Here is an 11,643-nt window from a genome sequence, read left to right as displayed (position 1 = left end):
CCCATCAGGTTACCCTGACCCGCTCTGATGCTCCCGGTTCCCGTTCAGCAGCAGGTTTCTCCTCAGGTCTTTGATGCTGCGTCTGTGTCTGGGGGGCGTGTCCCGTTACCGACGGTGCGTTCAGGAACAGTCTGTTCACCTGTGCTGTGCTTGTCTCTGCAGAAACGCTCCTGGATGACTTCATGTTGACACATCCCATCTTCCTGACAGCCGACAGGCTCCAGCAGGTCCTGCTGCAGCAGTATCCTTCACACACACGTGCACGCTCACGCACGTGTCCCAGCAGCTGTGACGGCAGCCGCGGGTGTGGTGGTGTTGTCTCTGTTGCTCCGCCCCCTCCTGAGGCGGTTCCACGTCCTCTGAAAGGTGTGGGGGGTTCAGAGTCAGTAACACATTTCGGGTCGGCCAGAAGAACCGGAACCTTCAAGGAGAAGAAGACAGCGAAGAGTGAAATGAAGCGCACGGACTGGAGGGAGGAGCTTCCCCGTCCTCTAGAACTCTGGGGTTCTAACGGGATGAGCCGCTGCACCACAGCTGGGATGAAATGTTCTGGTTCTCCTCCCCAGAACCCGGGTCAGATCTCCTGTGGATGGAGCAGACCCAGTTCTCCTGGTCCAAATGATCCTCCCCTCCCCCCACAGTGAGGAACAGAACCAGCAGGTTCCATGACCTCAAAGCATGATGGGAAAGTTCTTCAGCAGGAAAGTCTGTTTCCCATGTTTGCAGGTGCTGTGTGGGCGGAGTCACGTTCTCTCTCAAATAAATGGATTAGCTGTGTTTGGGGGGTGGGGGAGGGGCTGACAGACGTTTTCCCGCCTTAACCAGATCGCTCAGATTCAGTCTGGCTGGAGAGGAGGGGGGCGTGGGAAGGAGGGAGGGGGAGGCGGCGCAGAGCGCCACCGAGAGGAAGCAGGCGGTGCTGCAAGTGGCGTTCAGGTACCTGGACACCTACAGAGAGCTGCTGCAGGAGGAGGGGGAGTGCAGCAACAGCTTCCCCAAGGTAACCCCCCCCCCCCCATTCTGCAGGTAGAAACCAATCAGAGAGCTTGTGACCCCAAACACATCGTTAAGATGAAAAGAACACGATCCTGAGGAGGCTCACCTGCTGTAGGACTTCAGCTTCAGTAGAACCTCCATCAGCTTCAGTAGAACCTCCACCAGCTTCAGTTTAGCCTCCACCAGCTTCAGTAGAACCTCCATCAGCTTCAGTAGAACCTCCATCAGCTTCAGTAGAACCTCCATCAGCTTCAGTAGAACCTCCACCAGCTTAAGTAGAACCTACATCAGCTTCAGTTTAACTTTCATCAGCTTCAGTAGAACCTCCACCAGCTTCAGTAGAACCTCCATCAGCTTCAGTAGAACCTCCATCAGCTTCAGTAGAACCTCCACCAGCTTAAGTAGAACCTCCATCAGCTTCAGTTTAACTTTCATTAGCTTCAGTAGAACCTAAATCAGTTTCAGCTTCAGTAGAACCTCCACCAGCTTCAGTAGAACCTCCATCAGCTTCAGTTTAACCTCCATCAGCTTCAGTTTAACCTAAATCAGTTTCAGCTTCAGTAGAACCTCCATCAGTTTCAGTAGAACCTCCACCAGCTTAAGTGGAACCTCCATCAGCTTCAGTTTAACCTCCATTAGCTTCAGTAGAACCTAAATCAGTTTCAGCTTCAGTAGAACCTCCATCAGCTTCAATAGAACCTAAATCAGTTTCAGCTTCAGTAAAACCTCCACCAGCTTCAGTAGAACCTCCACCAGCTTCAGTAAAACCTAAATCAGTTTCAGCTTCAGTAGAACCTCCATCAGCTTCAGTAGAACCTAAATCAGTTTCAGCTTAAGTAGAACCTCCATCAGCTTCAGTAGAACCTCCACCAGCTTAAGTACAACCTCCATCAGCTTCAGTAGAACTTCCACCACCTTCAGTAGAACCTAAATCAGTTTCAGCTTCAGTAGAACCTCCATCAGCTTCAGTAGAACCTCCACCAGCTTCAGTAGAACCTAAATCAGTTTCAGCTTCAGTAGAACCTCCACCAGCTTCAGTAGAATGTCATCTCAAGTGCTTCCCCCCTGTGTCCACCGTCAGAACCACAGGGTTGTGATTGGGTCAGAACCCTGATGGAGTTCTGTTTGTGTGAAGGAGCTGTACGTGAACGCGTTGCAGGACCTGAGCCAGCACCCAGAACTGGTGGAAGATGTTCTGAAGCTGCAGAGGTGGACCGAGATCCTGCACTGCCCGTAAGACACACAACCCAACACAATTCCAGGTGCACAACACAGATGTTGACCCGCCTGTCCGTGCTGCAGCTCTGTGGAGGAGAGGGAGAGCAGGAAGAAGCAGGTCCGCCCCCTTTTCCGACACTTTCGCCGCATCGACGCCTGTCTGCAGCCCAGAGAGGCCTTCAGGGGCTCGGACGAGAGTACGGAAATCACACGCACTCATCCTGTAGTCTGTGCACGAGTAAAAATATACAACATGATGTGTTGAAGCTAACACGCCTGCAGCTCCACTCTTGTCCTCTAGAGGGAGACAGAGTCCGGGTGAAACTCAAGCTTCTGTGTTTGTACAGTCTTCTGCAGGGTGTACACCCCCGACCACTCCTACGTCACCATCCGGAGCCGCCTGTCCTGTCGGGTCGGAGAGATCCTGGCTCTGGTAAAGGAGAAGCTGCAGTACAGCGAGGATCAGCCGGTTCTGCCGGGAAACCTGGTTCTGGTGGCTGTGACTTCAGCAGGAGGTCCGAGAACGCACACAGACACAGACACTCACAGACAGTTTGTGTAACTGGTTGGTTCTGTCTTCAGAGAAGGCCGTGTTCCGTCCGAGCGACGAGGCCGTCTTCACCACGCTCGGCGTCAACACTCACCTGTTCGCCTGCGAGCCGTCTGAGCTGGACTCTCTGGTGAGCCGCCGATCAGTTTCTGTTTTCATCCTGATGCTGAAGGAGAAAACCTTTTTCATGAGGACTTTATAGAGAACTAACGAGCTTTCAGCTCCCGACCGTCTGACTCTGACCTGCCGCCTACGGTTCTGGTTCTGGTTGTAATCCTGTCCTCCCCCCGCAGCTCCCTCTTCCTGAGGAGATCCACTGGACGCCAGGCGACAGCAAACTCCACGACATGTCAGCAGAGGAGGTGGCCAACCAGCTGGTGGCGTTTGACTGGGAGCTCTTCAGCTGCGTGCACGAGGTCCGAGAAAGCCCGCCGTTCTGGTTCTGGGACCTCCCAAAGACTGTTTTCTGGGAGGATTTCAGCAAACACAAGTTCAGAGTTTAGCTGCGAGCAGCTCAGTGCGGCCTGCAGCTCTCCAGGAGCTTCGCTAGCAAGCATCAACGCCACTGCAAATGTCATGCTAAAAATGCTAGCTATGCTAGCAAACGTCAGTACAACTACACATGTTTAGCTAATAATGCTAACTATGCTAGCAAGGATCAATGCAACTAAAAATATTATTATGCTAGCTATGCTAATGCTGCTAAAAGTGCTAGCATTGGGTTCAGCATCATCATCTTCCCCAGAAAAAAGGTAAATATGGTGACCATGCTAGCAGTGCTAACAGTCAGTGTTACATGGGTTGCTCCTGAGGTGTTGATGAAGCCCCCCCTCAAGGTCAAAGGTCATTTGTGGTTGTAGACTGAACCTGGCAGTGTGTGTGAAATTTTGTAAAGATCACACAGACAAAAGTTTCCATTTTGTGAGAAAACATGAAAATCGGCAAATTTCCCTTTTTGACACAAAATGGCCGCCAAGCCATCCCATAATACCTTTATCTGGTCCTTCAGTCCAGAATGCAGCTCTGGATAAACGGATCTGTGCTTCTGGTTGCTGCAGGTGGAGTTCGTCTGTTACGTGTTTCATGGTGAGCAGTCTCGCTGGCGCCCCCTGAACCTGGAGCTGGTACTGCAGCGCTGCAGCGAGGTGCAGCACTGGGTCGCCACGGAAATCCTGCAGTGTCAGTCTCTGCCGAAGAGGATCCAGCTGCTCCGCAAGTTCATCAAGATCGCAGCGCTGTGAGTCATGTTACTTTCACGAGAACTTTCACTAGAACATCATCCAGGTGAGAAGAACATCGCTCAGGTAGATGTTTGGACTTCACTCTGGTAGATGTTTGGACTTCACTCTGGTAGATGTTTGGACTTCACTCAGGTAGATGTTTGGACTTCACACAGGTAGATGTTTGGACTTCACACAGGTAGATGTTTGGACTTCACTCTGGTAGATGTTTGGACTTCACTCTGGTAGATGTTTGGACTTCACTCTGGTAGACGTTGTTTCTTACAAACACAAGCACGCTGTTTTCAATGACCTCCTCCACTGAATCCTCGTTCCTGCGTTGCAGCTGCAAGCAGCAGCAGGACCTGCTGTCGTTCCTCGCCGTGGTTCTGGGCCTGGACAACCCGGCCGTCAGCAGACTGCGACTCACCTGGGAGGTAAGTGCCAGCAGAGCCGCAGCTGCTGAATGTCCCGGTCCGACTCTGTGATGTTCTGAGGAACTCGGATGTCGTGTCGCCTTCAGGGTCTCCCAGGAAAATTCAGGAAGCAGTTCCAGCAGTTCGAGAGCATCGCGGTTAGTCCCTGAAGTTCTGTCAGGAGCATTTAGATCCTGAGGATCAGATCTTCATTCATGGTTCCTTCTTTCACAGGATCCTTCCAGGAACCACAAGTCCTACCGAGACGTGATGACCAGCCTCAGACCTCCGCTGATCCCCTTCACACCTCTGCTGCTGAAAGGTGAACGGGTCGTAATCAGAAGAGATTAGGGAGATAATCAGATGGACCAGATCAGATTAGGACCAGATCAGATTAGGACCAGATTAGATCTGAACCAGATTAATGACGTAAACATGTAATCAGGTTTGTGGTTCTGGTTCTCTGAACCTTCAGATCCGCTGCAGATCTTCATGCAGTACCATTACTACTATTACCACATGCTATTTCCGGGCATGTCCTATAGCTGCACGTGGAAGAGATTTGAACCTGAACCTCCAGTAAAGCTCTGCTCTGTTCCTCCAGATCTGACGTTCCTCCATGAAAGCTGTAAGACGTTCCACGGCGACCTGGTGAACTTTGAGAAGATGGTGAGTTAGAATGGAGGCCGTCTTCAGGTGGCGGCGGCCTCTCTCGTTTTGGAGCGTGTCCTTCAGGCGTTTAACCAGCAGAACCTTGAGGCTGTTAATCTTCAGGTTCTGGTGGTTCTGTGAGGAGGAGCTGGACGGGTCAGACGTCTGATGTTCTGAATGTTTCCTCTGCAGCATAAAGTTGCTGAGATGGTGCGGAGCATCAGACGGTACCGGAGCAGCCAGCTAGGTAACGTTCCTCAGATGTTTCTGTTGTGCTCTGTCGCCTCCTGCTGGCAGAGCGCAGCCGCTGCGGCACTAACGGGTTTCTGTCTCGTGGTAGCCATGGATACGGAGACGTCGCCCTCCCACCTCCAGACCAAGGCCTACGTGCGGCAGCTGCAGGTGATCGACAACCAGAACCTGCTGTTCGACATGTCCTGCAAGCTGGAGCCCAAAGACACGTAGAGAGCGACGGCGGAAGAGGAGCGCCGGTCTGAGCTCCGCCTCCTCGCCACCATAAAACGACCAGACAAGAATGGAGACCAGCTTTTATTCTGACAGTCATAGAACCGGGCCGCTAGGCCACGTCTGAACCCGGAGAACCGGTTTGGTGTTTGAGCAAGTGGCAGTTCTGCTGGGCGGAGCTCAGAGGGGTCGGCCAATCACAGCTCCCGCTTTCACAGAGGAAGGTTTGAAACGTCAGAACCTTCTGGGTTCAAACCGGTTCCTGTCCAAACGCTGAGCCGGAACCTGCCTCCCCACTAAACACCAACCTCCGGGAGCAGACGTGGCGTTTTGCCCCAGAGCGAGAGGCGGAGCCTGTCGCCACTCAGAATCTTTACTACCTGTTTGCAAACGAGCACGAACGCTGGAGAAGAGCCATGATTTACCCTCAACGCTCCCGGAGCGCCGCCGGACTAACTGTGGCGCCCTGCAGGGGGCGCTCTCTTCAAGGTCTCATCCTGGTGGGTTTGAGCGTTCAGTCCCTGAACGCACCACACACTGCTGGCAGGCTCACGATGCCTTCGGGCTCACAGGACAGGCGTGTAGATGCTGGTTTTCTACACCGACCCGACTCTAGAACCCCTCTGACCCGACTCGACGTTCGGTTCCTGACGTCCGGATTCTGCCATAAAACGCAAAATATTGCAAATCTGTCCGGGAGGCTCCGGTTCCTGTGAGCGAAACCCAGAACCGGGCCCAGCAGTGGTAGAACTCCCGCTCCGGCTGCTGTCACGCCCGGCTGACCTGCCTCCATCCGGCCGGTTCTGCAGAACATCTTTGGCAATAAAGACAGGAAGTGGATCCGGTGGGCCGAGCCGTCGCATCAACAAAGCACTTTTCGCCAAACCTCAGGGCTCAAAGACACGGAGAGGTTCTGTTTACTCCTTCTTCTCAGTTTCAGTAGTTTGGTTCTGTTGAGTCCAGTTGTGCTGCGATCAGTTGGTTCTGTGTTCGTGCCGCTGATCCCGCCTCAGTCATATTTATAGGAATATTAAAGTTGCTGTTTTTTTTGCCGTGATCGTCACCAGAGCCGAGGCCGACCTCGGAACCGGCCCAGAACAGAACGGTTCTGGTTCTGAAACCTTCAGGTTAGAGTGTGAACGTCTGCACCACACTCTAAACCCAGTACCAGGTTCGATTCCCGGCGTCTGCTCCAGCTGGAGTCCAGCAGGTGTTTCATCTCACCTGAGACTCAGAACCACAGAGGTTCTGACCAGAACCTCTGATTGGGTCACACTAACGCTGCGATCAAACAGACAGCGTGAATGTCTTTCAGCGCCGCAGGAACTCCCCTCGCCGGCAGCGGTCAGATTTCACTGAAACCCTCTTGAATTTCTTCATTTGTTTTATTTATTACAATTCTTTACATTCAACGTATTTTTATAAAAATAACGTCTGAGGAGAAACGGGACCAAACGACACCTCTGCGGTTCTGAAAGTCCTTCTGGTCTGTGGAGCGTGACCTTTGACCTCCTGAGCCGGAGGTTCTGCCGGCCTCGGTTCTGGTGATCCGTGACCCTCATCTCCATCTGTACCATAGCATCCGTCTGCTGAAGCCACGCCCCTCCAGAAACGACTCATCCGGCCCGGATGGAGGGATTGGTCGGTTCTGGACGGACAGAAATGTTCCCACCAGAACCAGACCGTCCGTCCCACAGCTGCCGTTTCAGAAGCGGTCGGACTGGGTGGTTCTGGTCTGACCGGGTCAGGAGGTCTGGTTCTGCTGGGGTCTGAGCGTGGAACCCACGGAGGGCAGATCATCAGGACCCGGCTCCCTCAGGACCCCTCCCTGGGTTCTGGGCCGGTCCTCGGATCCCTCCAGAGTTGGAGCTGAGACTCAGGTCCAACTTCTAACCTCAGACGTTCTGACCCAAACCGCTCTTCTCTGACCTCACTTCCTGCGCCTGTGTGGATCCTCACAGCGTCGGCTCAAACTCTGCTGGGATCCGCAGGCCGGCCGCTCTGCCGCCGGCGCGCTGACCCGTGTACATACCACAGCCCTGTAAATAGGCAGATACTATCGGAGACTCTATTTTACGTATGAGGAGAGTGGGCGGAGCTAACTCAAGGAGAAGCGTTTGGTGTTTTTATTTGTGATGAAGATGTTTGCTGGTTCTGTTGTTTTCTATCAGAATTTCCTGGTTTGCTTTTTGTACAGCAGTGGTTGTTTACATCATAAAGTCCCTTCTGTGTGATTGGAGCACAGGTGTGATGGGGCGGGGCTTCATAAACCATGAAAACACTGTTGCTTTGAACATGAAAATTAAAGATATACGATGAAAACTGGAGTTTGTCCCATTTTATACCATGGTCTGGGTGAATACTCGATTCTGACTGGCTGCTGGGTGTGCATTAAAAAGTGATAATGCACAGTAATAACGCACACCTAAAAAAGAAGTTCCGGTCACACAGACCAAACGTTCGATATCACTGCGCAGGCTTCTTTAAAACACGTTTTTCCTTCATCGTCTGGACAAAACAAGCAGTAATGGATGAACTTTCTCTCTGAACTGATGCTTTATTTAACTTATTGTAGCGACCAGCATTTATATTCCTCTCCTTTTGTAAGGTAAATTAATATTGACAAATTGGTTATTCTCCTTCTAATAAAACACCACTCGACATGAAAGGTGTAGTCTTCTGTTTCACCACAAGAGGGAGTTTCTCATTTTAGAGCAGCTCAGAAGAGCGAACCTGCCGTGAAATGAAACACAGACAGAAGCTGAATATGTTCTAGCTGCTCACTGAAGGATTAACGTCAGAAAAAGAAGAAAAATATCCTAATTTGTCCGGGTCTTTCTTTCAAAACAGCGACACTTTACCGCTGCAGCTGAGGTCTGTAACGGCTTCCGGCTTCATGCCGTGTTCCATGTCAGCGTGACAACAAACCGCATCACGGATCAAATAGTCCGCTTTGTGTGAAAAAATGAGCTAAACCAAAGAAATAACAAGAATAAAGTACTAAATATTGATTAAATGTTTATTTATTTTGTAAAGACCGTGGTATAAGCGGGATAATACCCTCCGAAGAGTGCATTATGAGAAATTAACGCACTTCGCGTCGGACGGTTTAGGCCTCCGCGTCGTGCGTTAATTTCTCATAACGCACACTTCGTCGGGTATTATCCCTTACTTATATTCATGCTGAAAATGTTTACAATTATTTCATTTTTAAATTAACATACAAAATGAAAGTTTTCTTAAAAAATGACGTTTGGAAGGAATTTTTCAGCTTGAGATTGTCCATAAACATAAGAAAGTTTGTGCTTCTCTGTAACTTCATGAGGCTGCAGATGAGATCCAGACCTGAACCCAGAGACTCGGAGCAGAGACCAGTGTGACCTGACTCGGTGAGCTTTGGGAAGAATGGTCAGAAATTCCTAGAAACACTCCTCAACCTCGGGGTTCCCAGAAGATACAAGAAGATAAGAAGTTTCAAGATCCAGTTTGACACCAAAACCTACAGAAGTTTTAAAAAAGTTGTTAATGATGGAAAACCAGCAGAGAAATGAAGGACTGACGAAGACGCCGCTGAGGTCAGATCCAACATGAGATGGTGCTGAAAAAAGTGATGCGCGCTCTGAAGCTACGTTCAAGCTGCCTGGGGAAACGCGTTCAAGCGACCACTTCCAATGTAAAGTTTGTTAACGGGTCTGCGTGTTTCTGCTTCTACGTTTGAAACTCGTGGTCACGACGAGCTATGGAAGCGTTTCTGTTTTAGTTCTGTTGTCTTCTACGTAAAAAACACTTTTGTTGAACCTGTGATGAAAGTTAAACAGGTCAGCCTTTGACCAACCAGGGAGAGCCAAAATGAATCATGAAGGAGAAATAAGAAATGTCTGCTGGAACTTTTTTTATGTCAAACTTTTCAAAGTAAAAGCCTAGAGAAAAATTCCCATTTGAAATACATTTCACACCCAGAGTCCTCCAACAGGAACATCCACTGGTTGATGGAAGAAGAAGCTCCTCCCAGCTCGTACGGTCTGTGCAAGTTTAGCATGTTCTTGAACGTAGATCACGTCCTGTGTGAAAATATCTTCAAATTAAACCTGCTAATCAGAGGAAAAAAGGGACTTTGACAGTGTAGATCAGTGATGAAGTGGCTGTTAAATGTTAAAAACACAGAAACATGGAGGAGGGATTGATGTGATGCTAACCATGATGTGCTAAATGCAGCACTAAATACAATTCAAAAAGTGTGGTAAGCTATTCTCAACGCATGCTAAACACGATGCTAAACGCTATCCTCAACGCATGCTAAACAGGATGCTAAACATGATGCTAAACGCTATCCTCAACGCACACTAAACACGATGCTAAACACGATGCTAAACACGATGCTAAACACGATGCTAAACATGATGCTAAACTCGATGCTAAACGCTATTCTCAACGCATGCTAAACACGATGCTAAACGCTATCCTCAACGCATGCTAAACACGGTCCTCAACGCATGCTAAACACGATGCTAAACACGATGCTAAACACGATGCTAAACACAATGCTAAACACGATGCTAAACCCGATGCTAAACACGATGCTAAACACAATGATAAACACGATGCTAAACACGATGCTAAACGCTATCCTTAACGCATGCTAAACACGATACTAAACACGATGCTAAACGCTATCCTCAACTTATGCTAAACACGATGCTAAACACAATGCTAAACATGATGCTAAACTTGATGCTAAACGCTATTCTCAACGCATGCTAAACACGATGCTAAACACGATGCTAAACATGATGCTAAACGTGATGCTAAACGCTATTCTCAAAGCATGCTAAACACAATGCTAAACGCTATCCTCAACGTATGCTAAACACGATGCTAAGCACGATGCTAAGCGCTTTCCTCAACGCATGCTAAACACGATGCTAAACACGATGCTAAACGTGGTCAAAATGCTCCGTCAGTCGAACCATCGAATCCTAAAGTGACAAATGAGGAGGTGAAGATTTCAAGATGGTGAATCTCAAAGTTGTCAGTCGTTGAGTTTCGGTACAAAACCAGGAGAAACGTGCTGCTGCTGAAGCTGCTGAAGCTGCTGAAGCTGCTGAAGAGGAGAACTCCACCTCCATCCTCCTCAGAGGTGAGATGATGTTCAGCCTCTCTCCAGCAGACGGACTGGACCGGGTCTGTGTCCTCCTCTGAGCTCCATGAGGAGAACCAGGAGCTGAACTCAGAGGAGCTGAGGCTTCCTCCCCCAGACACAAAGCTCAAGGAGTTCTGCTCCTTCAGAACTTTGGTTCCTGGCGGCGCTGATCCGTTCCGCCTCAGAGATGCTCTCAGGTGTTGACAGCGGAGGTCACTCCGGTTCACACACAATGAGGAGCTCGCCGGCGAGCGCTGAGGAAAGAGGATCGGCCGAGGCTGGACATCAGCTGATTGTGCCCCCCCCTCGTTTCCATCCCTGATAAGGAGTGGTTTATATTTAGGGTCAAATGTGGGGGAAGGGTGAAGGTCGGAGCTGCTGCTTTTGGTCTGTTATATATTTAACAGGTGAGGCGGAGGGACCCGCCCCCATCCCTCCTGGTGACCTTGCAGGGACGGGGGGTCGGCGGGGAGGAGGAAACCGATCCTGACGCAGCATCAGCAAATGTTTCCGCAGCGTCCAGACCGGCGGTTCTGACTGACCGCCTCACAGATCGCTGGATCAGTCCGGCTTAAGAATCACTTTAACACCTGTTTGCATGACTGTCCAGAAGAGGTGCATGCTGGGTAAGGGGGGCGGGGCGTTGCTTCATTCCAGTGTTTTTAGGGTCAGGTAGGAAGCCCCGCCCCTTTGTGGATCTTTTCTTAAAGTCTCCTAAAATGATATTTTTGTTGCGATAAAGTCACCAGACCGCGGCGTGGACCGGACCAGAGGACGGGTTCAGCAGAACGGATCAGTGGTGCAAACAATTAAACGGAACCATCAGGATTCTGCAGAAAACATTAAACCTGGTGCATGCTGGGAGTGGCTCCAGAAATCCAAGAAGTCCAAGTTTCATTTTGACTCTTATTTTGAAAATGTCCACCAATATTAACATTTTGAAAGCATTTACTCCAAAAACTAAACGGACCAATCATTTCTCTGGGG

General features: G+C 50.0%; 1 protein-coding gene and 1 long non-coding RNA gene across 2 annotated transcripts in view; one reads left to right on the top strand and one right to left on the bottom strand.

The window, feature by feature from the left end:
* rapgefl1 (Rap guanine nucleotide exchange factor (GEF)-like 1) overlaps window positions 1-7,843 on the top strand; it is a 15,100-nt gene extending 7,257 nt beyond the window's left edge. Inside the window, exons 3-16 of the mRNA XM_024262223.2 lie at window positions 163-241; window positions 835-1,000; window positions 2,132-2,229; window positions 2,299-2,411; window positions 2,562-2,729; window positions 2,797-2,894; window positions 3,058-3,180; window positions 3,823-4,001; window positions 4,331-4,421; window positions 4,508-4,558; window positions 4,635-4,722; window positions 5,005-5,069; window positions 5,244-5,298; window positions 5,392-7,843. Of these exons, the coding sequence (XP_024117991.1) occupies window positions 163-241; window positions 835-1,000; window positions 2,132-2,229; window positions 2,299-2,411; window positions 2,562-2,729; window positions 2,797-2,894; window positions 3,058-3,180; window positions 3,823-4,001; window positions 4,331-4,421; window positions 4,508-4,558; window positions 4,635-4,722; window positions 5,005-5,069; window positions 5,244-5,298; window positions 5,392-5,516 (1,499 nt within the window). The 3' untranslated portion in view covers window positions 5,517-7,843. The remainder of the gene's footprint in view (window positions 1-162; window positions 242-834; window positions 1,001-2,131; window positions 2,230-2,298; window positions 2,412-2,561; window positions 2,730-2,796; window positions 2,895-3,057; window positions 3,181-3,822; window positions 4,002-4,330; window positions 4,422-4,507; window positions 4,559-4,634; window positions 4,723-5,004; window positions 5,070-5,243; window positions 5,299-5,391) is intronic.
* Window positions 2,916-11,643, bottom strand: part of LOC112139442 — a 20,668-nt gene continuing 11,940 nt past the window's right edge. Inside the window, exons 7-8 of the long non-coding RNA XR_002917992.2 lie at window positions 3,008-3,230; window positions 2,916-2,930 (exon numbers count right to left, since the gene is read on the bottom strand). This is a non-coding gene — a long non-coding RNA (uncharacterized LOC112139442). The remainder of the gene's footprint in view (window positions 2,931-3,007; window positions 3,231-11,643) is intronic.

The sequence above is a fragment of the Oryzias melastigma genome, linkage group LG17 (assembly GCF_002922805.2).
Source record: "Oryzias melastigma strain HK-1 linkage group LG17, ASM292280v2, whole genome shotgun sequence".
NCBI lineage: Eukaryota > Metazoa > Chordata > Actinopteri > Beloniformes > Adrianichthyidae > Oryzias > Oryzias melastigma.
The sequence above is the reverse complement of the archived record's forward strand: the minus strand, read 5'-3'. Positions and strand labels throughout refer to the sequence as shown.